Source organism: Pungitius pungitius, chromosome 13 (genome assembly GCF_949316345.1).
Source record: "Pungitius pungitius chromosome 13, fPunPun2.1, whole genome shotgun sequence".
Lineage (NCBI taxonomy): Eukaryota > Metazoa > Chordata > Actinopteri > Perciformes > Gasterosteidae > Pungitius > Pungitius pungitius.
In genome coordinates, this window is record NC_084912.1 from 2,873,076 (window position 1) to 2,900,276 (window position 27,201).

At 42.9% G+C, this 27,201-nt stretch overlaps 1 protein-coding gene across 4 annotated transcripts; it reads left to right on the plus strand.

Moving 5' to 3' along the window:
* Positions 1 to 269: 269 nt before the first annotated feature.
* On the plus strand, positions 270 to 27,192 carry LOC119214394 (LIM domain-binding protein 3-like). Of its 4 annotated transcripts, none has more exons than XM_037466149.2 (14): positions 270 to 346; positions 442 to 554; positions 1,574 to 1,648; positions 3,383 to 3,591; positions 11,126 to 11,277; positions 12,208 to 12,277; positions 14,652 to 14,674; positions 15,554 to 15,727; positions 20,951 to 21,267; positions 21,358 to 21,718; positions 22,250 to 22,430; positions 22,610 to 22,730; positions 22,837 to 22,952; positions 23,276 to 27,192. In XM_037466149.2, exons 4-14 carry the CDS (start codon positions 3,496 to 3,498, stop codon positions 23,363 to 23,365), a joined length of 1,701 nt encoding a protein of 566 aa, XP_037322046.1. In that variant the 5' UTR covers positions 270 to 346; positions 442 to 554; positions 1,574 to 1,648; positions 3,383 to 3,495; the 3' UTR covers positions 23,366 to 27,192. The 4 variants fall into 4 exon arrangements, with proteins under 4 accessions (XP_037322046.1, XP_062422640.1, XP_062422641.1 ...); XM_062566657.1 differs by having other exon boundaries at positions 302 to 357; XM_062566656.1 differs by lacking the exon at positions 1,574 to 1,648.
* The last annotated feature ends 9 nt before the right edge of the window (positions 27,193 to 27,201 follow it).

The following is a 27,201-nucleotide window of genomic DNA, read 5'->3' on the forward strand; positions in this document are numbered from 1 at the left end:
TTAACAATGACACACAAGGTTTGGTCTAGCATTATCATTAGAGTTTATACTGTTTCTTCTGGATTCCTTCCAGACAACTAACAACAACAAATAGAAAGGTAATAAAAGGATACATGGCTAATACTAAAATAAAGCATACCATGAATAATATTGTGAAATACTGTAACATTTGTAGGTTCAAAACTACTTTCAAAAAATATATTTTTATACAAGATAGACTGGCTCCTGTCTCTTTAAATAGAAAAAACCTCGCTAATGATAATCCACGGTTTACACCCCTCCTCCGGGCACCTCAGGCTGTCACGGTCGCTGCTTTCGCTTCATGAGCCTGCAGGGAGACGGACAGGTAGGCGACAGGTAGGCCGCTCGGCCATTACACGCACACACACACCTTTATCCCACCTGTTTGTGCCCCCTCACCTCGGTTTGTTCCACCATCAGGGTGTGCGCTGACTGTCGTGAGCGGGGCGGCCCGGCGGGGCGGAGCACGGTGCTGGAAGCAGCAGGAGCAGCGGGTGGGCGGCGTCTGTTTGCAAGCTCACCTGAGCTTTAAGGTGAACACGTTCATTCATTGAGCATTTTCATGAACAGTTGGTGTAGCATTTGCAATTCACTAAAACTATACTATGTCTCAACCATTCGTTTAATCAGAGGCTTCACTCCAATTCATCACTTTTTACCATCATCCAAAGTGGTCTACCTATATATTGTATTCACTAGCAATAATACAACTAATACAAATATCCATATTGAAGTCAGTTCATTTGCATTGTGCACAAATATTTTAGCCGATTTTTTATGCTTATTTCAGTAACTAAATACATTAACTCCATTACCGTATTTTATTTTATTATTTCTTTATTTTATTTATCTCCTTTATTATTTATATTTCTACGCAGCTTCATTCATCATAAATAAGTACCTTTACACATTAAGATGTTTCTGCACAAAGCATATTTAAGGTTATAAATGATGATGACTTATTAAATTCCCAACACGTTTTTACAAGTATTGACCAGGAACTATTTTTATCGTTTCATGTAAAATCATATCTTTTTATTTTTTTATTTAGATTATCTGTGCTGTTTTTGGATTGTGTTAATAATCATAATCTATGAGTTATAATATTGAGATCTGGGCTGTTGGGCAAAATAAACATTGAGAAAGTGTTTGGGTGATGGTTTCTCAATATTTTTAAACACAAAACATTAACTCAAAGTTAAAAAATACTTAACAGAAAAGTTCATAACAAAAATAATCATTAATTAATCATTCACATGTAAGAATATTAATATGACTTTAATATGAATGTAGTTAGTTACTTTACAATATTACTATTTTCTTTACCCCAAATAATCAGATGTGTACAACTAGGCATTATGAATGAAAGAGGATAATTACGATATAAACTTAACTTTATTGCAGTTACTTAGAGAACTAGAGGTGCGTGATGTTTTATAGCCAAAGGGCATTCATCCATATCCTTTTTCTCGGGTCAAAGCACACCGGCTCTGCGTGTGGGTTTCGTTTCCATGACGACATGGATCTTGACAACATGCTTTTTGTGTCTCAGCCTGAAGGCCGTAGAGGAGGAGGAAGAGGAGGACGATGAAGGTGCATGGCGCGGCCGGTCGGAGACAACGATGCGGTGAATATCGTTGCCCTCAAGAGCCCCCCCGTTAGATGGAGCCTGGTCTGGAGTCAATATAAACAATAAACACAGGAAGTAAACATATGTCACATTTATACGTAACTCAAGGCCTTGCGGTGTAACCAGAAAACATGGAGGTCGATTAAGCTCCATTTGAAATATTCCGTTCAGCGTATTTGTTAATGTGCGTCTTTGGGGAGTAACACTGAACGTTACGTACTTATTTTGACCTGAATTGGTTTTTGGAAAGCTCCCCGCAACAGATTCCTCTCTGTGACAAAGGTGTCTAAACTTAGCCGGTGATATAACCGGCTGAGCAGATCAGGCTGCTCTGGGATCAGCTCGTCCGTCTCTGCCCCTCAATCACATGTCCCATTTCGTGAACTTTGGAACATGAACATATTTGGACGGTTTTTACCCAAACCGACCTAAACCTGAGCCAATGGAGGGAAACATCTTACTCGACACTGGTGTAAAACCCGACAATCATCATCAACAAAAAAACAACCCAATTATGAAGCAACAAGTGCAACAACGTGTGGTGAGGTTTAGTTATTTAACACGTTTCTGTAGGCATCACATGAAACCTCACACAGGCTGACAAGCTCAGCTGTGTGAATGTGTGTACGTGTGTGTGTGTGTGTGTGTCAGGGAATTCTCACCTGTTGTTAGTCCCTGCCAAAATAAAAGTCCTGCAACTGCAACATACAGCTGTTCCTCTACAGACTCAAGCCGTGTCTAGTTTGACTTGTAATCACAGCTGCACAATGTCAAACGTCAGTTATTTATCAGGAAGTCATTCATATAGTTCAAATACTGGTGCTTGAAGTAAATATCTTAGTTTATTCAAACCAACTACTAGAAAGCATCAGCGAGCCTCACTGTTGCTCTGGGTGACCTCTTCATTACCAAGACCACACACTGTAGTTTATTTTTAGTCAACCCAACACAAACTGTCCTGCTGCCACAAAAACACTCACTAGATCCCCAAATGTGCATCTGCCACTTAAAATAGTTATGTTAGGTATGGACTAATATGATATTGGTTTGACAGAAAATGTGTTGATATATGACACTTCTTAAGTAAAATATTCTGGGGGTTTTTTAGGGGGGGGAGTTGAACCTGCAACCTCGCCGTTGACCTTTCAGCTATCGGAGCCACTTAACGGGTGGCATTTCAGTTTGGGCTTTTATCACCATGACGATAATGAGACAATTCCTGGCATCACCCCTGATTGGGTCCGAGGGAGACCCGCAGCGTAACCGGACGGGTGAGGGAGGGGGGCGGGAGGGGGGGGGGGGGGGGGGGGTGAGGGAGTCCAGAAGCTTCCGCTGGGTCTATATTAGCCCCGGTGAATCACGGCGAGCCGGGCATACCGGGTGTCCCCTTTCACACCATATAAGTCCACGCCCCCCTCCTTTTTGCTTCAATACCCCCCTCGCCCGCCCCCCGCCCTCACCCTGCCTCACCCCGCCTCAGCCATCCACCCCCCCCCCCCCCCCCCACAATGCAACAGTGCTATCTCTGGCTATTCTTAGGCTGTCCCTTCAGCTCCTCTGAGCAGACAAGTTCTCTTCTGTCTCCTCTCTCAGCTTCTTCTTCTTCTTCTTCTTCTTTACACAGTTTTTGGTTTGTGCACTTTGCGTATTTAGACAAAAAATTATATATTTCCAGGTTGGTTCTTCATCTTTTCACCTATTAAATATATTTTTTGCTACGTTTCCTTCTAGAGGCTACCCGGTGCCAGCCACCCCTCCCACCCATCCAGCTGCCGTTGAGGTTTTGAAATAAAAAGTTGAATCACCGCGGTCCTTTCTGGAGGAACTTTTAGTCGCCTGGAACAATGAGCGCCTACACCGTGTCGCTGCCCGGCCCCGGGCCCTGGGGCTTCAGGCTGCAGGGGGGCAAGGACTTCAACATGCCCCTGACCATCTCCAGGGTAAGGAAATATATATATGTTTAAACCTCAGGCGTAATATTTTGTCTCCTTCAAAACAAGAGACAGACATTTGTTGGTGCGTTAACAATATCTCACGTTGTTTTCTTATCTGAATAAGATAATTTGAGGAATTTTTACTCTGTGGAGTGTTTATCCTGAAAGATAAAAGATGGGGGCCGGTCCTCCTGGTGGGTAAAAGGGTTTAGATTATGTAATTAATAATGTGCCCGGTGGGAGTTTGTTACATCTCCTGATTTCCTGTCATCTCTTTTCCATCTACTATCAAAATAAGATGCCTCTCAAAAAGATCAAGGCAGCTTTGTTTGAATGGAACCTTTCCAACTATTCAGTGCTTTACAAAAGCAAAGCAAAATAAAACATTAAAAAGAACATTTGATAAAGGAAATTAAAACACATTAGTGAATTAATTAATTTTTGAAAGTAACGGAAAAGGTTTTACACTCATATTTGTTACAGGAATATGAAGATTCCAAGTAGATTAATGTTGTCATAATAATACAATTCTTGATTATCTTTTTCTGATTTGTGTGTCAATCCAAATCCTAATCGATAAATATTTCAAATCTAAATTTGCTTTTGATTAGTTTACCATTCTGATAAAACCATTAAAAACTTTGTTTTTACGGACAGTTAGTGTAACTGCAAGGATGAGAGGAGACATTTCCAAGTTGGGTGTCCATAACCGAATGAATGGAACCCAAAGGCCGCAAAGAACCCCTTTCAATCTCCTCTATTCTACCACGACGTGAAACTGCAGTCCCTCCGCGCTTCATGTTCCCAGTTTGTCTTTTCTGTTACGATGAGAAAAGGGGCTTGGAGTGAGTGGACTTATTCCGAATCGTTCAGACCTGCGGGACGTTAACGGCTGCCGGGATTTGTCAGCGAGGCCGCAAAGCAGGAAACTGAAGCTAAAACTGGAGCTGGTGTTGGTTTCACAGCGTCGCCGCTCTGAATAGAGCACAGGCGGAGAGAGAAAATGCTCCTCCACTTGTTCCCTCTGGATGCTGTGATCTTTGACCTTTCGATCTCCCATTATCTCACTGCTGTTGTCCATCATGCTCGTGACGGTTGAGGTTTTCACGTTGACGGGAAGAAGATCTGCAGCTCTTTGTGGTTTCTGATGAGCTGGAAGCTCTTGTATGAAAATGAAAAATTGCTGAATTAACTTTGGTAGAATTGGAGGTTTATTGAGATGCAGGATGTGACCTAACGGAGGTTTCTACATAAAGTGTTGGGAAGTTGTTGAGCGTATGACGCCAGTGACGCTATGATTTCTACTTTTTTCAAATATTGTGTTTGCTTCCACTCCCTTTAGTTGTATTTGGACAATTTTGAACATGCAAGGAACAAAATGCAATATAACTGAAATTGCTTGTTTCATCCAAAACCCCAAATTATTCACTTCACTCATCGCAATGGAGGAACTGGAACTACTGAATATTCTGCGATATGGCTTTAAAATAACGATTGATTATTAAAATAGTTGATACATTGTTTCTGTTTGTATTATAAACGATTCAGCAGAACAACAATGAAGGCGGATAACCATGACACGTCTGACTTCATCTTTTATTTTGAAGGCGTGTCACTTTGCCTGCTTTAACTGCAGACTCTCGGGTCGAATCCTCTGAGAACCTGTGACCTCTGACCCCTTGCGTGCTGGATGCTCATCTCAACGTAGAAAATGCCATGCAGGTTTAAAGGCCAGGTTCAGTGTGTGTTATTTGAGTGTGTGTGTGTGTTGGGATTTTCTGACTGCTGACCTTCATTGACGGTGCATAAATCGACCGAGTGCAGGGAAATGTGTTTCAAGGTCCGAAGAGCATCTGTATTTATTCCTGGATGGGATTTAATGCATAGAGGAGAAGGAAATATAGATATAAAATATACACCAGAGGTGCAGTTGCCTTACTCCCTGTTAGCTGAGGGCAATGTTCAATATCTCATATGCATATACCTGCATATGATACACTCCTATCAGTGTGTATGTGAAAAAAACACAGGGTTATGCTCTTTATAGACACTTATGTCCCTCATTGTAATGCACAGAGGAAATGAAGGCATTTTAAATAAATCCATGGATCTTAGTCAGATTTTAAAGTGTCCTTCCGTGTCAAACTAATCCATCGATGGCGGTTCGCACCTCCGTGGCTTCACAACCTGGGGTTTGTCTTCATGGGATACTATGAAGATCGTAGAGAAACAGAGGGGAAAATCCTCGTCAGCTGTTTCCGGATGACTGTGTGTGTGTGTGCGTGTGTGTGTGTGTGAGTGTGAGTGTGAGTGTAAGAGCTGCTGGACGTCATTGTGTCGGTCCAACACATCCATTCATTGCAATTTTGGCATGAAAAAAGTCCCAAAGACGTTCATTCCGTTTCTTTGGATTGTGTGTGTGTGGAATCCTCCTTCACGGAACACCTCACCCCCGCACACAAAGAACCTGGCCTGTTTCAGATCAAATATGTCCACACACACACCACACGCGTGTTGTGCCATGTGGCTATAATCTAACAGACGTGCTCTTTCAATTGGATTCAAGAGCGATTTTTTTTTTTTCTTTTTCTCCTGCTGGCGCCGGAGCGCGTTTGGACGAGCGAGCGGAGGCAGAAGCTCATCGTCATCCAGCAGGGCTTGGTCTCCTCAGAGGTTCAGAGCATCGTGTTCAGGCTTCGGATCTGAGGCGGTGCGATGAATGGCTCCCACGACACTTAAGTGGATGCTTTGCTGTTGATTGGGTCGATTCTCTTTCGGATAACTCTGGTGGTTATTCTGTATTTTGCCAAAAGTGAAGGTTTTTACTAACAAGTATCGTGTGTATTTCTCCTCCCTCTGTGCCGTAGAGCTCAAACAACTTCTGAAACACACCAAGGAGCCTCGCTGTTGCACTGGGTGACGGTTTCCTCCGTTACCAAGACGACACGCTGTACTCAAACCGCTGTGAATACTCACCAGACCATCAAATATGGCTTAAAATAGTTCCTGTTCACCTCCTTTTTGTTTGCTAAAAAACTACAGCGACAAGCTTTTTTTAATACATTCTGCCAACACATTTTTCACATAAGAATATTTATGTTGTCTTTCGGTAGCAATGGGCTTGAAGCCAGACAGTACAAGGAATGTAATGACATAAAACAAAATGAATTAACAGCAGACTGAGAACCTCAAACACGAGGGCAGCTCTTGTAGCATCACTGGTCAAAAATTCAAGCAGACGTCGTCCTGTGAGTACAGTCGCCAAGGCAACACATCGATGCTCTCTGACCTGATGGATGTTCTGGAACATGTATACTTATATCTTTGGCTTTTTTTTTCAACTCGAATAAAGCCGACTGACATTTTCCCCCAAAGGGCCGCCTGAAATGTCAAGAGTGCTCTGAGTTCGGCTAAAAGAAACTAAGCACAACTCTCAGCACAAAGAGAATGACGAGCAAGAGGAAGCTTCGTGATTAGATGATAAAGGACGAACAACAGCTCGGCCTTCAGATTACTTTCAGTTTAACACGTGGAGAGATGAAATGAATAACATTTATTGATAAATATAAATATTTAAAGTATGTTATAGCACTTGTTTCCCTTATTTTATTCTTTCAACTTCAATGTGAAAGCTTTGTTCAGTTTTGTTATCATTTTTTAGGTCCGTAGTACAATTGCATCCCTGCAACCGCGCTGCTTAATTTTCTTCAGCTGCCACAAATAAATATCAAATCGTTACATAAATAATAGCTCAAATTCAAGAACATTTCGTAGGACTTGCAGCCACTGAATTACAAAAAACGTATTTTTAATCCAACTTTCACATTCATTTCTTTGTGCCCGTGGTTTTAAATAAGACACTTTCACTCAGATGAACCTTGTAAAGCATCCAAATCTGCAGATATATGTGTATTTAATTTGTAGTCCAACTTGAAGTACAGTTGAGCGTCGCTGTGAGCTGCTTAAATAAAGTTTTACAATCTGTGTGAAAGCGGAGCTCTCGGTAACCGTACTCGTGCTGTAACACACGGAGCTGACTCGCCTCGATGCACCCGCTCACATATCAGGGTCTCCCAAACTCTTCCACATCAGGGAACCCCAGGTTTGATCCAGGACTGATCCGGATCCTCTTTTGTCATAATTTGGTTAATTTGGTAATTACTTTCTCACGCTGCCGTAATACAGTCCTGGTAGAGAAAGGCAGATTATTTTGGCTTTCAGTCTCCGGCTGAATACCGAGCGAGCGTAAAGTTAACAGCCCCGGACGTTCCGGGGGCCCGACCTGATCCGAGGGGGTCAGATCCTCTTTCTGACGTGACTATTAATATGTGTCTCGTTGAAAGCTTTATCAGACGTACGAGCAAATGGCCGTGGTGACACAAAAGAAATGACTGAAAGGCTCCGTTGTCCGGGGCGACCTGTGCAGTGAGACTTTCGTCTCCGCAGAGGTGCACTTCTCAGCGCTGCTGCGGCTGCTGCGGCTGCTGCGGCTGCTGCGGCTCCATGTAGCAGCGGCCTGCCGAGGCCTGCAGAGTGGCAGCGAGCGTCTGTGGCTGCTGACAGGCAGAAGGCTGTTTTTAGCCTCTGAAGGTCACACACGCACACACACATATAGACGCACACAAGTCTTATCAGCTCTTCTTCTACTGTTGCAGACCTACAGAGTCTCTGCTGTCGGGTGAATGTGATCAATAAAATATCATATTTTTAACTTTGCATGAAGGATCTAGGTTGTTTTCAGAGGTAATGGCTGCATCACTGTAATGCACATAGAGGCTGTGGAGCTGGTTCCATGTTTAAAATGCCGTTGATGTTGTGCGAACGTGGGGAGTGCGTAAAGTGTATGTGGGTCAGGGTGAATGGCTCGGAGGGAAAGTAGGCCGCTATGCAGCCCGGACAGGACTCGCATTGTTCAAACTCAGTGACACAAACTCTCCAAACGTTTGTTCACTTTAATCCAAAGCGGCTGTGATGAAATAATCTGGAGGTTGAAATCAGGTGGACTCAGCAAACGCGAGGTTTTCGATATGACGCAACACAATTTCCTGCCTGAAGTTTTCTGACTTCCGCACTGCTGGGATTTAAACCCTGGATGTCCTGAGAGAAGCACTAATTGAACCACAACAAACACTCATGATATATAATATGTTGATTATCTCTGAATAAACCAGCTATCTTCTCCATAACAGTCAAACAGATGGTCAGATGTATCCCTCAATCAACATAAATGTTAATTTAGTTGAAAATAAAGAAGTTTTAAAGAAAAAACTGTGCACTGTGCAAGTGTGTTGGTGAAGAAGATGAGTTCTTCGGTTTTTTATTGCTGTGCCCTTACAGGGACAGATGATACATAGTTGAAAAGACTATTTGCACGACCCTGAAGGCAATGCTGGGATATGAACCCATGATCTGCTGCACTTTAACAAACTAAGCCACGGCGCAACGGAGATTCAATTTCAAATGTTTTATTGTGAACCGTTGTAATAAAGTTGTTCATATCTGTGTGTTCCAGACATGAACACCGTCGTGTGTGTTTGTTACTTCACCGAGATGCTTTGTTTAAAATACCCGGTGTTGAACCTTAGCCTCATGTTTGGGTCGATTGAGGAATTCTGCTTTCTCCATTGATTAAAAGACAAAAATAGTTAGATTGCATTGGTTTTGGTCTTTAAGAAACTTTTTTTTGAATGAAAATGGTCTCATGAGCAGTGTTCATCATCATGCTGGTGTTGTTGAAGTGACGCTGTGATCTGTCAAAGTGCTTGTAATGTAAACAGGAGGTACTGGGTTCAAATCCTACTGACGCGTGAATATGACTTTCCGCTCAATGAAATGCAAGTTGAACAGTTATTGTGTTTGTGACGCAATAAATGCAGAAACCACCCAAAGTATGAGCTCTCCTGAGTTCCCTTTGTCCCCAGTGTGCAGGAATCCTTCCAACTGGAAGGTAAACGCAGCAGAGTGTAAACTCATGTCGGCTAACGGCTCCTCTCCAGGGGGCGATGTTTCCTTCAGGCAACGTTTACATTCAGGAGAAATGTCCCCCAGATGAGTCCGAGCGAGACAAGTGTCACAGCGCTATTAAAACTTTAACTCTGACCGCGTGTGTGTGTGTGTTGCTTAACAGATTTGTTAAGCAAAAGTATATTTTTTTTAACATGGAAGGAATATTCGATTTGTCTTCAACTATAAAATGAATTGCTCACTGTTTTGATTAGTCTGCCATTTTTCTTAAATTAGATTTTTATCTGGTTTCTTGTCTGTGGAACTAAACTGTGTTTGAGTTTTGAACAAAATAAGATATTTGAAAATTTTGGAAAACACTGATCAACATTTTTCTTAGTTTTTCTGACATTTTAGAGACCAAACAACTATTTTATTAGTAGAGATAATAATCAATATATCAGTCAGCAGTGGAAATAGTCGTTAATTGTAGCCAGTTCCAGTATGGAAAATCTGCAAAGTAAGTTGTCAGATAAATGTAGTGAAGTACAATATTCATTTCTCAAATTCTGTTATATTTTGTATTAATTTCTGGAGAATTTAGAAAAAGGTGCCTGCCTGCCTTTTAGGGAGTGACCAGCAGGAGTGGATGTGACTCAGCGGCGTGCACACAGCTGTTCGGCGCTTAGCGCTCAGGCGCCACAGAGGCCTCGAGGCTGCCCAGTGAGTCTGCGGGTGAAAGGTCACGAGGTCAACACGATCGGGATACAATCCGATACAGACATTTCATGCTCTCCTCGGGATCTGATCCTCTTGATTTTTTTTGTCCAGTGGATTCTTTGATTCGAGGTTTTAATACGTCCAATAAATAATGACCAAATACTTGCATAACTAACGACATTTCGTTCAGCCTCAGCTGTACTTTGTGTTTGGTAATAAGCAAATGTTGGCTTACCGACTATTTGATTAACGACTCAGAAATCCCAGGGGTAATTTTATGCTAATTTAACACAGGTTGTGAGCTTACAGTTGAATAAAATTAGTTGATTGAGTGTCGTTGCTGATGTGACTGAAGACAGTCAAGGATCCAGATTTTTGAGGATTTACGGCGTTTTAAAATGAACTGTCTGAATTTGAGAGATTCCAAATGATTTAAACTGTTGAATTTGTACGCAGACATGTCTTTTTTTATTTTTTGTGAATGAGGGTCAAAACTCTCGTACCGAGGTGGATTTTCAGATTAAAGGGACTTTAACGTGCCCACATGTTAATCTTTAACTCATTAATGAATTCCTTTGCCCATTTGATTGATTGTTTTACGTAAAGCAGTGAACCCTTTTCCCTCCAGATTTTAGTGACTAAGTGATTGGATGTTGCAGATTGACAGTGTGCGATCATCCATCTGAGCATAGCAAATGTTCACTTGTGAATATTGCTTTTTTTTATATTGCCTTTTCTGTTTCTTAAACCAGAGATGAATTTTTATTATGGGGTTTGTTCTCTACTGGCTGACGTCATCCCATGATGGCACCGATTAAAGTATTCTCAATGCAAATATGAGACCTAGATTTTCTGGTTTTTTTTGGTGTTTGGACAGATCACTCCGGGAAGCAAAGCGGCGCAGGGTAACCTGGTGCAGGGTGACGTCATCGTCGCCATAGACGGCGTCGGCACCGACGGGATGACTCACCTGGAGGCCCAAAACAAGATCAAGATGGCTAACTACAACCTGGCGCTCACCATGACCAAGTAAGGGCATCAACTAACATTTCAAACCTCTCAGATTGTAGATACTTAGAATTAAACAAAGGCAGGGGTGTCTGCTGCAGAGGTGGAACATCAGGCTGTTCCTGGTGTCACTCGGGACCAACATTGACCATAGAGCATCTTTGCGGTAACCTGAAGGTGTCTTACACAGCAGATCTGATAAGCTCGGTGAGGAAATGAATGTTGGTCCACAGCGGAGTTTCATAACTACAAACCCTCTGGGTGATGAGGAAACAACATCGGCTCCAGGACGAGGAGACTTTTCTCATCATTTGTTCACGTCACTCATGTGTTTTAAAGTGGACACTGAGGTCTGTGGTGGACACAAAGGTCAGGAAACAAATTAAATATATATATATATATAAAGCTTTTTGACCCTTGTGGACTTCTCCTCTGACACAGAAAACATAAAATAAAAATAAATTTTCAATTCAGGATGAGAGGCTGGTTATTTTCATCCAAACCGTTGTCGATCTGTGATTGGCAGTAAGTTGGATCCGTCAAAAACTTGATTCGAGGTTTCTGGACTCATTCCAGCAAGTCGATCTAGAAATACACAACAAGATGTGCTGTCTGTGTCTTTGAAAACAAAAGATTTATATTAGTATTGTGCGACCCCGCACATTGAATCCATCACTGTGTGTGATAATCTGAAGGATAAAGTGTTCCTTTACGTGTTGAGAAAATCCCCCTGATCCCTCAGCTGAACAAACTACTTCAAGAGCTCAAACTCACATGAAAACATTCCTCCACACAAGCTGCTATTTTGGTGAAGTTGCACCACAGGCCGCCACTTTGGACCCAACGAATTCATGGACTCATTGGTTGGGTGGATAAAAATGTTGATGCCAATTGAAAGTTGACCCGAAGTCATCTCGCATGCAGATTTTCTATTCTATTTTCTTCTCTCAGGGCGAAGCGCTCCGCTCCGATGCAGACGCAGCGATTCGACACCTCCATGCCCATGATCCCACACCCACAGGTAGCTGTACCCACGATGCATTTCTGCTGTAGTAGATGCCTTCTTCACGAAATGTACCCTGGGTACATCGTAAAATCTGAACATTGTTGTTTTGCATCAGAGTAAGAAAACTAATCCAGTTTGTCAGTAATGTAAATTTGTTCAAAACACATTCCTTTTGATTGTTTTGATTTAGGTTTTTTGACTTTTTTGACTTAAAATGAAGTTTTGCTTTTCTCCTTGTGAGCATCAAAATTCTGAAAGGATCCCTTTAGTCCCTCCATAGTCTCAGTTTCAGCCACTAGTATCAGAATAATCAGTTGTCACCTCCAGGTGGCCGAGGGAAGAAGAACGTGAGCTTCATCCTCTAAAAACATCGTAAGACAAAAGCACCTCTCAAAAATGTCTCAAAAGCCAGCGGATGAACCATTAAAACCCCCCAAAACAGGAGAAATTACTTGATTTAGTAATAGTAGCTAAAATAATTCACTTCATGGTTCCTACAATAATACATTTTTACACCATTTACAATCTGGTTGGTCTCTAAAACGTATTGATCCGTTATTGATAGCTGTTACCCGACGTTCTCTGCTCCCTCCCGCCCCCCCCCCCGTCTCCTCCCCACCTCCTGCTCCCACCCGAAAGCCTCAGTCAGTGCAGGTCAACGGCCGCCTGTCGGCCCGCGGCGCCTCCCCCGGCGGGGCTGCGGACGCGGGCTCCCCCGGGAGGAGGTCGGCGGCCGTCAGCCCCGCCCAGAGGAAGCAGTATAACTCCCCCATCGGCCTGTACTCAGGGGACGCTCTGAGGGAGATGGCGGCCGCTCAGGCGGGTCGGCCTGCCGGGTACGTAGAGACGGAGAGGAGGAGCGCGCGTGGCGGGGGGGGGAGAAGGTTCTTGGAGGCGGAGCTGCTGGTAGAGGCGGGAAACGACCACGTTTAATTTTTATCATATGAATAATAATAGTAGGTCAGATTTTTAGTGGTTTCTTCACCCAGGCTCTACACGTACATGCAGCCAACGATGATTTTAAAAGATCCAACTGAACCATGGTTCTGTTTGTTTCTGGTGTGAACACATTTCTTTCCCCCTGCCAACTGGAAAAATAAATGATGTCATATCAGGGGATGCAGGTGTTTGAACACGTTGAACATCTCAGCGTTGTGTCCACACAATAATTGAAACATTCTCTCTTCATGAGCAACAGACGCTAACATCAGCTCAGAAGCCTAGCACCTTTTTAAAAATAAAAGTAATATGTTACTTTTTAAATGTTAATTCTATCTTTTTAATTTCTTGGCCAAACACGGTTTGTTGCTCCAGCAGCTCCTCCTCTGAGATCTCTGCCACCTTTAGTAGGCCTCGTCCTGCCACGTGGACCAACATGTCACACTGCAGACGTTCCACACTGATTAGAGATAACTGACTCCTCTAAAACCTCTGCTCTGCTGACCTTTAACCCCAAGAAGGAGAAAAGTGGGCTCATCAGGACATTCAGTGTATTAATTCCCCCCCCCCCCCCCCCCCCCAAAAAAAAATAGGCTGAACCTAAATGAACTATAAATATAAGTGAAAGGAGAAAAGAAAAACTGAGAAAGCAGTACTAAGAACAACAAAATATACAAAATGTAATGCAAATAAATAAATAAGCAGCCTTTGGTTACGTACACTATATTTTATTGGTTAAACGTACTTTACCTTACAACTGTTTGTACACTGGTATATTACAGGGCTGTGAGTGTGTGACTGTTGCCATAAGTATTCATAGTCATATCCACACACACACACACACACACGTACACTCTCACTCACACACACACGCGCACGCACACACGCACGCACACACACACACACACGTTGGTGTTTCCCCAGTTCACAGTGTGATTCGGTTACAGCATCCCCAAAGGGGCCAAACACCTGTTTGTTAAAGGTCGGGGAACCTTCCACACACACACACACACACACACACACACACACACACACACAAAAAAGGTTGTTATAGTTGTTATTGTTTTATTATGTTTTTTTAGAATCCAAATATATAATAAAAATAATATATTCGAATAATATACACATATCATATATATATATATCTTCAGAGATGAATGCTGTTTTTTGTAAATCGCTCGGGAGAAGATTTTTAAAAACTATTATTATTGTCGCTGCAATAAAGGTCAAAGTCTTATTGTCTCTAAACGACGAATCTCTCCACTCACAGATCTGGCAGCTGTGCAGCGGCGAGGGTAGCGCGAGTACGTCGGGTTCACCTCTGACCTCTGACCTTCATTTCTCTCCTTTCTGTAGCGGAACTGCGGTTAAAACTCACAAAACATGCACTCGTGTATTCTAATGGCCTCATCTTCTCTTCCTTCTGTCCTCTCGATGTCGGTCAAACAAGGCTTTGTCCCCAGCCGCCCCCAAGTTAGTGTCCTCTCCTGCTAGAGTGCATCTTGTGTCTTTTTAGGGCATGGTTTGTCTCTGTGGTTGTCTTTGTGCTCCAGAGGAACAGAGGAGATTTCAGAATGAAAGTATGAAAAATGAGAGTCATTATTGTCCTTCGAGTAGTCCTTCATTTTGTCTCTTAAAATCCAAGTTCCTTTAAGTTACGCCACCTAATGCTTTTTGGGATTTGGTTTAGCCTGCAGGGAGGTGAGTTGAGTTTATGGGCCATTTGGACTTTAAACTCATCTGGTACAGAAGCCAAAAGGTGCACCATTGGCGTTTTTTTTTTATTATTACCAAAATGAGTTCTATTTTTTGCAGAATCTTCTGCTGTCAGAGCAGAGTGAATGTGCATCGTCATGGTTTGCTGTGTGCTTCAGACTGGACTCTTGTGGTTTCTGTTGATTAACAAGGGGGTGATTGCTTATTTAAGATTAAAAAAAGACAAATCAGTCTCTGGCTCATTAAGTTGAAGTGAGTTCATTCGCTCTGGGTTTTTGTGGATGTTTCAACGTCCCTCTGCTCTCTGCTGCTTTACTCTGCATGCGTACACGGACAAAGTTGTATGTTTAAAAAATGGGGGGCAACGTGGGAGCGATTCTGCACTGATACCATCTTTTATTTTCATTGCTTTTTGACATTTGAATAAAGGTCACGGCTCGACGCGCACCGTCAGCTGTTTTCACAGCCTTCCCGTCGGAGCGTTACATCAGAGGATGTTTGACTGTTTGCTGTGAGCATGGCGGCTTGTTCCTTCTCCTCGACACAAACTCCCCGCTAACCGGCCCTTACGAACCATCGACCCTCTCCCACCTCCCCTCCCCCCCGGTCGCCCCCCCCCCCTCCTGCCAACAACAGCGCCGGCTTCAACGCCGCCGCCCTGCCGACCCATAAGCCGATCGAGGTGAAAGGCCCCGGCGGCAACGCCACCATCATCCACGCGCAGTACAACACGCCCATCAGCCTGTACTCGCAGGACGCCATCATGGACGCCATCGCAGGACAGACGCAGGGGAAGGGGCCCGACGGAGGGTAAGAACACCTCCCCCCCCCTCCTCCTCCTCTCCTCCTCCTCCTCCTCCTGCTCCATCACTACTGTCGTCCTTTATGTTCTGTCTCATAGCGTTTGCTTCCCTTTCTTTCTTTTGGGATGGTGGATATTAAATCCTCCTCCTTCCTGTTCCTCCTCCTCTTCCTCCGTCTCAGTAGCCGGCTTTAGTTCTGACCCTTTTGCCCTGATGTTTTCTCGTGGTCATAAAGAAGGGATCAGTTATTGCACAGATGTTGGTGCGGCCCTCTGGTTTCTATGATTGTTGTGGGTTTGAAAGCGGTTTGTTTGTGGTCCGTTCGGAGTTCCGGGTGCACTGAAGAATTTGTGTGTGTGTGTGGTGAATATGTGATTTGAAGCATGGAGTCACTTGCTTCACGCATTCACATCTCATTCAGATACAGTATTACAATATCGAATGTTACTTATAAGTTGCAGCCCGGTATCTTTTAAAATAAATCTATTTGTTTTAAGTAGGGTTCATATTTTCTCTCATTTTTTAAATTAGTTTTACTCTCTGAAGCATTACCGAGATCCAGCTGTTGTCGTGGTGTGTTCTGTGGATCCTGGTGAAAAATATTGACGTGTGTTCTCACACAACCAATCGATTTTCCATCCTGCTGGAAAATGGCGTCGGGAGATGTGCTGCTGTGTTTGCATGAAAACTGCTCTCTCTCTCTTTCTCTCTCCCCTGAGAGAACAAAAACATGAAATTGCTCTGGACATCTGAACCAATTCTTCATGCTCTGCTTTTACAAAAGGCGTGTTGGGCTCCTTCTCCCCCCTGGCTCGAAGAAATAAAACATAAAATATGAAACGGACCGAAGGAAAGAAGTTGAACTAGTGACAAACTGAATGTTCTGAACTCCCTTTTCTCCTTCTGTTAGTGGGTTTCCTAGTTTCACGCTGCGTCTAACAAACAAACATCTCGTCTTAATACACATACCAAAAGGTTTCATGTCTCATATTCTGCTTTTTCTCTCCTATGCATCCGCTGTCTCCGTTGTCAATCAAATCGATACCAGCTGTATTTTCTTTTCCTTTTTCTGTTTTCATCCAATTTGCATCCTCTGTGTAAAATATAAACAACCCTTTAGTGCTGCAGGTTTTAGTGAAAAGGCAGCAGGGCATCAAAAAACTTTTTTTCTCTTCCGCCAAAACAAAAGCACTTTCATTTAAGTCCTCTCAAGCTTTAGTGTCTCTGCATTGACTCGGGGGGTGTCATGGGGGTAGGGGGGGTTGCAGTCCTCTCCCAGTTAAAGAGGGTCTCGTAGACAGCGACTCCCCGGTCTATCAGGCCGTCCAGAGTGCAGAGAAAGACCAGGACCTGGGTGAATGGGGCCGCCGCAGCTGTGCAGTCAACATGCAGTCCAGGTCCTTCCGGGTCCTGGCCCACATGACCGGCACTGAGTCCTGTGAGTTTCCTGTTTCATTTTATTTCACAATAAAATTGTTGACTTTAAAATGAGAGCGATCACTAACCTTTGCTCTCCGCTTTGTTTTCTGTCTGTTGTAGTACCAGGGGAGGAGGAGGAGGAGGAGCAGGAGGAGGAGGCTCTGAGGAGGAGCAGGTAGGCAGCAGAGCTCCATAAGACAGCTGCTGACCCCTCCCCCCACCCCACGGCTGCTCACTCTGCCCCTCCCTTGAACACCTCGCCCCTCATCTCTTCTACCTGCCCTTTAGTTCCCCTGTCTTAAAATGATCCTGATTGTGAGGTAAACTCATCTTTGCCTGCTTCTAGACTCCTGATTTTGAATTCCGCAGCAGTGAAAAGTACATTTACTCAAAAACTTGGCTTCATTTACGTTACATTTTCTTTAGACTTCATCACAAAATGGTATTTTATACCACACTGCATTTATCCAACAGCTTAGTTATGTAAAACCCAAAGTGAACAAAGGTAATAATAAAGGCAACCCTAAACACTGTTGAGATTGGTCGGCAGGGAGACGGTAACCATGGATACACAGAGAAAGACAACCAGACAGACAACACGGCCATGGCACTCAACCAGAGATTAATCTACCTTTTTTTCATAATCTGCATGTTTCTTTAGTCTTAATTGCAGTTGAATGATATCTTTATTTTCCTGATTTTAAAAATATTCTGCTTGAGATTGTAATGCCAGCATATTCATAGAAAGCTATTGATTAGTTATTAATCTGACGTAAGCATCTGGTTTCTCCGGAAGAGGGAGCAGTGGAACTGACGAACACAAAGGTTTTGCTGTCTGACATGAGCTCACATGAATAGAGTCATTTTGATACGGATCAAAGATGGTCTTGATTGATTGATTGAAAGAGAGCCTTAGAGCATTTTGGCCTGATTGTGACTGTGACCAGGGGATCAATACGAGGGGGACGAGTCTCCAGTATGAAGAGCACAATACTCCATTCCAGTTATATTTACATGAATAATAGATTTCAATTCCTGGATAACAAACCTTGGGGGTAACTTCTCAAGCAAACCTTTATTTATTCTATGGCTATTTACTGAAATTTGTGGTCATTTACTTGTAACAGAGCAGACTAATCCCTTACATATTAAACTATAATATATGCTTTGTTATGCAGCAGGTTAATCAACAGACAACTTGACACTTCTTCACTTTAAAACCATGACAAAAATTGATGACTTCATTAGGAATTTAAGGATTTAGGAAAACATTTCAGGTTGTTAAAACTTAACAGATCTTTACAAAAAGTAACTGAGAGGTTGTAGAAGATGTCCAGCGGCGGCGGGAGAGATAACGTCGGCACATTGGCACCAAATATCTGGAGTGTCTGTCCAAAGGGTTGTCATTCCATGTCTCCTGATGCTATCTCAGTTAGCCTCGTTCTTTAGCTGCTCTGTGTTTGTGAAAAAGGAGCCGAGCTGATGGAGAGTCAGACGCCGTGTATCAGAGCTCGGAGGTCTGCTCAGTCTCTGAGAGGACGGACAAAGCTTTTAACCCCCCCCCCCCCCCCCCCACCCCTCCTCCATCCCGAGCACTGATGGATGGAGCTCTCTCTGCTCCGGTCACTTATTTAATCATCCCTCCATTATGCACAATCGATCCCCGCTGCCCCCGCCGTCCTCCCGTCAGTCTGCGTCCGCCGTGCAATGACTCAACATGAATCAATAGGAGCGGAGGTCAAGCTTTTATCCGCCAATAAAGAGACTGTGGTTTTTCCCTTTTGCCTCCAAGTCATCCCGAGGGGAGCAGCTCAGACGTGACGCACAGAGGGATAAAACACAGAGGAATATGTTTCTCATGGTGAATTATATTCATGTCCAACGAGACATCAGTGTTAATACAATACGTATAAATAGTGCACATAAACATATTTTCCTCCGAACATATGTCAGACTTTGAAAAACAATTTATTTGGGGGAACAGGACAGACTTGGTAACTTCAAGAATGTGTCTTAATTAAGTGTGCAGATTTTTGCACTTGAATCTAGTGTAATTAAAAAGTAGCAAAGTAATAACATCAGGATTCAATAAAAGAAGAAAAAACCTTCACGTCAAAGAAATCGGTTTTACAAATGAAAATGATATTTTTCGACTGATACATACTGAAGAAAAATATAACCGCCAGAGCGATGTCAAGCTTTTTGTTTTTTGCATGAGACATTAACAATCTTCTATATTTTCCTCTTTCCATGCGTTCATTAATCTGATCTGGACTTTGACTAATGTGATCTTAACAGTATGTGTGTTTGTGTGTTTTAGCCTCTGCATACATACTGCGAATGTACCGTGTAAATGATGATTCCAGCTCCAAATGGCTCTCTCTCACTGCTGCTCCTAACGCTTTCTGTGCTTAAGCCCTACTGAGCATGCTCCAGCTTCTGCCGGCTCCGCCCCCGCCGCTCAGCCGCCGCTGAACCCAGCTGGCCACGCCCCTCGCAGGTAGCCCATCAGCTGTGGGATTTTTATTGTGTGGTGGGTTGTAAAGATAGTGTTTTTCAAAGAAACAGGTCTCTTTGCAGATAGTGACCCTCTTAGCTCTCTGTAGTTTTAACTGACTGCTGTGTTCTAATCCGTTCAGTTTTAATCTGAATCTTAGATTTGTGATGGTAAACCATTTGGAACTCACATGATGTCATCTGAATTGGATCAAGGTGTTTTTATGTGCTTGTTGGCTCTTTGAAGGCCTGACAATTTTAAAAAGCCGTCTGTGGTTAGAAAACAGCCGACTGATGCATCGTCAGCACCCTTCAGCATACAGATCGTCATGGCGACCTCTGCTGTTGTTATCTCTGCACCTGCAGCATGAAGCGACAATCTGCCGCGGGTTACAGTCTGCAGCACAGAGCTGCGGTCTCCAGGTACCGACACCTGCAGGGATCCAGCAGTCGAGTCCAAATGCTGCCAGCGTGTTTATCTCCCTGTATGCTCCTATGCTGCGTAACACAACATCTGCCAGCAAACCGAGGCTTCTTCATGTAAAAACGCTTTGCAGAACCACACATGGACTTCAGGCATCAGTGTGCTTCATGTCAACTAGTGTGTGACGACGTCTCCGTACCTTGTCCAAATTTTTCTTAGGCTGAATATTTGTTCAATTCTGAAAACTAGCATGTTGGCAGTGGATATCATACACCACACTGCTAAACTCTGAGCATAATTAAATCATCCATGGCTGAATTTTTTGAGATCTGTTTGCGCCTTTAAAAGGAGTTCCAGAGGCTCAGAAGAGCCAACAAGCACTTTGTTTAATGCAGAATGAGCCATTCATTTTATTTGACATTAGACATTTTATTTAGATGTCGCTGGTGGGATTTAAACGCCTACCCCCGAAGGCGTTGCTGCATCGCTCAGTCCAGAACTGTGTAACCACCGAGTAACAACATCCTTTGTTCATCAGCTGAATAACATGCTGAACTTCTTGTAACTGACTCAAACGATGACAATCCAGCCGTCACATTTATACCTCTGTCTTAGTCATGAAGATACTGACACCCATTTCCTCTGTTTTTTCTCACTTTTCTTCATTAAAACTTCCACTAACTTTCACTAAGTATCCTGTGTAGGTATTTTCTAAGTACAAAGCTAAGATTTACACCACCCATTAAACTGGGATTTAGTGATTTGCATGTCAAATAATTAAATTTACTCAATTAGATACAACTTCATTTCTTTAATAGGTTAAAAGACCCCAAACTGCCTTTTCACAAAGTGATGATGATGATGAATCAGGATGTTTTCATCCCTGTCCAGTCAATATGGTCAGCCTGCGGCAATGCATCCGGCCCCACAAGCCCCGCCTCAGCAGCAGTACCAGCCAATCCCACAGCAGTTTCAGCAGCCGATCCCACAGCAGTATCAGCAGCCGATCCAACAACAGTATCAGCAGCCGATCCAACAGCAGTATCAACAGCCGATCCAACAGCAGTATCAGCAGCCAATACCGCCACAGTACCAGCAGCCCCCTACTCAACAAGCCCCGCCCACTCAGCAAAGCTCCATTCAGATCCCTCTTGGCTCCACCCCTCCCAAGGTGGTCAGCACCGCATGCATCTACCCATCGCAACCAGGTGAGATCAACTGAAACAGCTTATTGTTGTTATTTTAATCTTTTAAGCTTTAAGCCTTTAAATTGTTTTCCTCTTTCTTCTCCACTGCAGGTCCACCTCCTGTTCCACTTCAGCCCCACCCTGAAGCTGCTGCCCATTCCCCGTCTCCGGCAGGCCCCGCCTCCTCTAACCGACCCCCCTGGGTGTCGGACACCAACTTTGCCGACAAGTTCGACCCCGGGAAAATGACAACCACCACCAAGAAGATCCAGGCACTGCCCCAGTCCGCTCCTCCGCCCCCAGCATACGTCCCCAACCCATCTCCCTCCGCACCTGCGGCTTCTAGCCCCGCCCCCTTCGCACCGAGCCCCGCTCCGTTCGCCCCCGTGGCGCGGGGTGTGGCCCAAAGGGCGGAGAGGTTTGCCGCCAGCAGCCGCACGGCTCTCTGTGGATCCTGTAACAGCGTCATCCGGTAAATTACAACATTTTTGATTAGATATATTATATTATGATGCACTTTAGACTGGTTTGGACTGCTTCATTATACAAATAAATATATTTTTTTAGTCAATGGGTATATCTTCAATGCATGAATACATATATTGCAGTAATATGAATGCTACTCCCCTTAAAAACTGAATCTGTATTTCTATTTTTTTTCCATTAAATTCCCATGAACTTTTCCATTAGTAATTACGTTACTCAAGATAAATATTTTTGTTCTGCTAGGATTTTTAAAGATGTACTATCTGATAACTTTTTATGACTTCATGACTTATTTATACCAGTTTATATTCAATTGTGTCTCAATCACAAAGACACCTCATGAATAAACAATGACTAATAATGATAGATACATTTGATTGTCTTTGTTACGTATTGAATATCAAGTGTAAAAAGCCATGAAAAACGAGAATAATGCAGGAAGCTTAAAGTCAGAAAGTCATCAAAGCATTTCCCCCAAAAACTGACCTGACAGCCGCTCTTATTGTTTTTTTCCCAGGGGCCCCTTCCTGGTGGCCCTCGGCCGGTCCTGGCACCCCGAGGAGTTTAACTGTCACTATTGCCACATGTCTCTGGCTGACGTCAGCTTCGTGGAGGAGCAGAACAATGTCTACTGCGAGAACTGCTACGAGGAGTTCTTCGCTCCAACCTGTGCCCGCTGCAACACCAAGATCATGGGGGTGAGATGCTCCGCCTTCGTGCCTTTCCACCTGTATACCTGCAGTGCATGCTCACGTGATCTAGCAGGGTACAGCACTTGGGTGAACAGCAAATTGTGGCAAACGGTTAAAACACTATGAATCACTGCCACGTGCGCGCACTTCATGCCGTCTGACATGTCGTGTCACGTGTGTTACAGGAAGTGATGCACGCCTTGCGGCAGACGTGGCACACCACCTGCTTTGTTTGCGCTGCCTGCGGCAAAGCCTTCGGAAACAGCCTCTTCCACATGGAGGACGGAGAGCCGTACTGCGAGAAAGGTACGATGTTTCGCGCTGTCTCGATGTCAGAGGTGCAAGGTCGGGCTACACACTGTTCACGCTGTATTGTTATGTTCAATGGGCTGTGTCTGGTCTGTCTTGTCAGATTACATCTCACTCTTCAGCACCAAGTGTCATGGCTGTGACTTCCCTGTGGAGGCAGGTGATAAGTTCATCGAGGCTCTGGGCCACACTTGGCACGACACTTGCTTCGTCTGTGCGGTAAGAAATAGAAACAAACACCGTTTCATTTGCGACATAAGGGGAAACATGATATCTCTCTTCCCTCTAAGTATATGTGAAGGCAGATTTTAATCATCCAAGTTTTGAGTAATCTTTTTGTGCTTCCACAATAAAATTCTGGATTTGGCCGGGGTTAAGTTTGTTGAACTCAGGGAAAAAAGCATTCACATACTTCAACAGCCACATCTTTCTCCAAAAACATTGTCTTTGTTCTGCTGGATAATCCACAGCCATCCCTCAAGAGATGTTGCCCAGAAAGTAGCACTGTGAAATGTTTTTGCACACATTTGTTTTACCTGCAGGTTTGCAATGTGAACCTTGAGGGCCAGCCTTTCTACTCAAAGAAAGACAAACCTCTGTGCAAGAAGCACGCTCACGCCATCAACGTGTAGACCAAAAAGACGGAGGCCCGCTGCTCTGGCCGCCAACGGGGGTAACGCTGCTGGCCATGGAAAACCAACCCAAGTCGAAGATGTCTGTGTGTAAATGCCCTTCATGCAAAACACTGTTTGGTTTTTCTTTTTGTGCATTAATATTAATGATTAAAACGACGCTGCCTGTTGATCCCGTTTCAAAACAGTAAAAAAAGTCATGATGTTGCCGTTCAACCCACAGTATTTATGTTCTTTTAATTTTCTCATGTTTTCTACCAAAAACTACCTGTGTGCTCAATGCGGCTGTTTTATATGCAGTCTTGGTTGTGCCAAATTTAATAACATTTTTATTAAAAAAAGAAATGTAAACTATCTACTATCTAATAAACTAACTACATAAAAGCAATAAAGATATTGTTTAATTTAATATTATAATATAATAATTTAATTATTTGTAACTCAAATTGCATTTTTATTTTGGACAAAAGCACCAAGAAGGTTATTGTAAATCTTCACTTTAATTATTAGCTTCAAATAATTTAAAAAAAAAGTTATTTTAAAACACTCAATTCAAATTAATTGTGAAAAATAATTTTGCAATCATATTCTAAATTGAATTACCGTATCAGTTTTTACAGACAAAATTGTTTTGTTATGTTTACAATTAGATTTTAAACCACACTATTTTTATATGTATATAAACATTTATAGTTTGATTATAACACATAAATTCTGGGAAATCATATGATTGCCGAAGTGAGCAAGACTCAAGACTCTGTAAGCTTCTCCATATTTGTCTCCAGAATATTGCTCTCATCATATCTTGGACTCAGTAATGTGCCTGGATTTATATATATATATATTTTAGTTAATGCTTATTTGACACTCAACCTAACTAATGTAACAAAATGATTTTATTGACGTTTTGTTCAGTTGACTACAATTGTGAATAGATATCACAGATTCTATAAAAAGAAAAATGCCCTCAAACGAATGAAGAATGAAGAAGCCTCACCGGACATGTAGAGGTGAGAAAGGCAGTGAATGTAACTTCACCAGGTGCTTCCTTCTTCCAACATTCACCTTTGTGGTTGAATATGAAATACAAGTCTAAGTCCACAAAGATACTGTGAGAGCATCCAGAGACATAGTTACCCCAAACGAGTAGATAGAGACACAAAGATCACATAGCTGCTAGACCCCTGGCTGCTGCAGAGTGTGGATGGTGTCTGATGAGTGTAGCTACTAATTGCACTCTGACTTCCCTTAGAGCAGGTGTGACTGTGCAACAAATAGCTTTGAATTTCATATTACTACACTACTCTGTTAGTATGTGATGAAATGATATTTATTTAAAAGCTAAAATCGCATCACTGCTGTGTTCGGTGCTCTTTAAATAGTTAGCTGTTTCATTTTTCTTCTGGTTGTTTGGCATCACAAGGTGAAAGAGTGTTTTTTGTTTTGATTATTGTGCTAATGTTTGTTGTTTTCTTGAACTGTAAGAGCTTGAATGTTTATTACAATGGCATTTTTCACTACAAGACTACTTGATGGCTGGGTTTATTCAATGAATATTACAGGATGCTTTGAAGGTGTCCCAAAAAGTTCCAAAAGATTAGGGGTTTTATTTACTTTATCTTGTGCACAGATCTAAAACAATGTGACTTTTTAGAGAGCAAATTATATGTTTGTCAAGCTGATGATTGTGAGTACAATCATCACCCTCTTTTAGCTCCGTTTTTGGTCTTGACCAATATCTATCTGTGATCAATGTAGATGGTATTTTAAACTGAACTCCTAGACTGGTATTTTAACTTCTCCCTTCAGACAAACTTAAAAGAAGTGACAGTGCCTGGGAGCTGAACATTTTACTGTGTGGGTTTCCCATTCACTTCAATATGGGCGTAGTGTTTTTTGCGTTATCTGGCGGCCGTCAAAAGGACTGCATCTGAGCAAAACACAAAACAAATTATAATCTATTTCAGATTTTTTCTTTGTTTGCTCCATTTACCATGTGTGTTACCAATGATGCTCTGTTAAAAAAAGATTCACCATGAAGTGTAACCAAATTCTGTAATCTTGTAGCATCAGATCTGAATACACGGTGTGAAACGGGAAAGAGTTTTTTGAATTAAGAAATACACTCACCTAAAGGAATATTAGGAACACCTGTTCTAATCTAATCAAAATGCGTAACATCTAATCAACCAATCACATGGCAGTTGCTTCAATGCATTTAGGGGTGTGGTCCTGGTCAAGACAATCTCCTGAACTCCAAACTGAATGTCAGAATAGGAAAGAAAGGTGATCTAAGCAATTTTGAGCGTGGCATGGTTGTTGGTGCCGGACAGGCCGGTGTGAGTATTTCAAAATCTGCTCAGTTACTGGGATTTTCACGCACAACCATTTCTAGGGTTTACAAAGAATGGTGGGAAAAGGGAAAAACATCCAGTATGCTGCAGTCCTGTGGTCGAAAATGCCTTGTTGATGCTATAGGTCAGAGGAGAATGGGCTGACTGATTCAAGCTGATAGAAGAGCAACTTTGACTGAAATAACCACTCGTTACAGCCGAGGTATGCAGCAAAGCATTTGTGAAGCCACAACACGCAAAGCCTTGAGGCGGATGGGCTACAACAGCAGAAGACCCCACCGGGTACCACACATCTCCACTACAAATAGGAAAAATAGACTACAATTTGCAAGAGCTCACCAAAATTGGACAGTTGAAGACTGGAAAAATGTTGCCTGGTCTGATAAGTCTCGATTTCTGTTGAGACATTCAGATGGTAGAGTCAGAATTTGGCGTAAACAGAATGAAAACATGGATCCATCATGCCTTGTTACCACTCTGCAGGCTGCTGGTGGTGGTGTAATGGTGTGGGGGATGTTTTCTTGGCACACTTTCAGCCCCTTAGTGCCAATTGGGCATCTTTTAAATGCCACGGCCTACCTGAGCATTGTTTCTGACCATGTCCATCCCTTTATGGCCACCATGTACCCATCCTCTGATGGCTACTTCCAGCAGGATAATGCACCATGTTACAAATCTCAAATCCTTTCAAATTGGTTTCTTGAACATGCCAATGAGTTCACTGCACTAAAATGCCCCCCACAGTCACCAGATCTCAACCCAATAGAGCATCTTTGGGATGTGGTGGAACGGGAACTTGGTGCCCTGGATGTGCATCCCACAAATATCAACTGCGAGATGCTATCCTATCATAATGGGCCAACATTTCTAAAATATGCTTTCAGCACCTTGTTGAATCAATGCCACGTAGAATTAAGGCAGTTCTGAAGGTGAAACGGGGTCAAACACAGTATTAGAATGGTGTTCCTAATAATCCTTTAGGTGAGTGTATATGTCATGTTATATATTGAGAAAAATTTAAATTACTTTGAAACAAGTTAAAGCGGGGACGCTTGTTCTCTGCAGTGTGCCTTTTACCTCTCCTTGATCTGTCTGTCTGACTGGCACACACTCACTCGTACAGCTAAGATGTGTGTTTGTGCTGGTGTACAGTTTTTAATTTTGCGTATTTTATACAGTTTGTGTGTTTTTCAATGGGTGAATTTGTGCATGCAGAACGTTACAGCTTGTCGCAGCATGTTGAGCGAGTCAATGTCAGTACTGGTTAGTGTTGGTGTCACCGCGTCAGTGGTTAAAACTACGATTAGCGTTTAAACTGGTTTTAGTGTCAATGAGCTGGAAAATGAAACAACATTATTGCCACAGTATGAAGAAAGGAAATGAGCTGAAGTAAGTAAGTAAGAAACTCCTGGTAGTTGAAGGTTCAGCTGCTTTACTATACTTGCAAGTTGAATAAATTGACCACTTAAAACACGTGAAAAC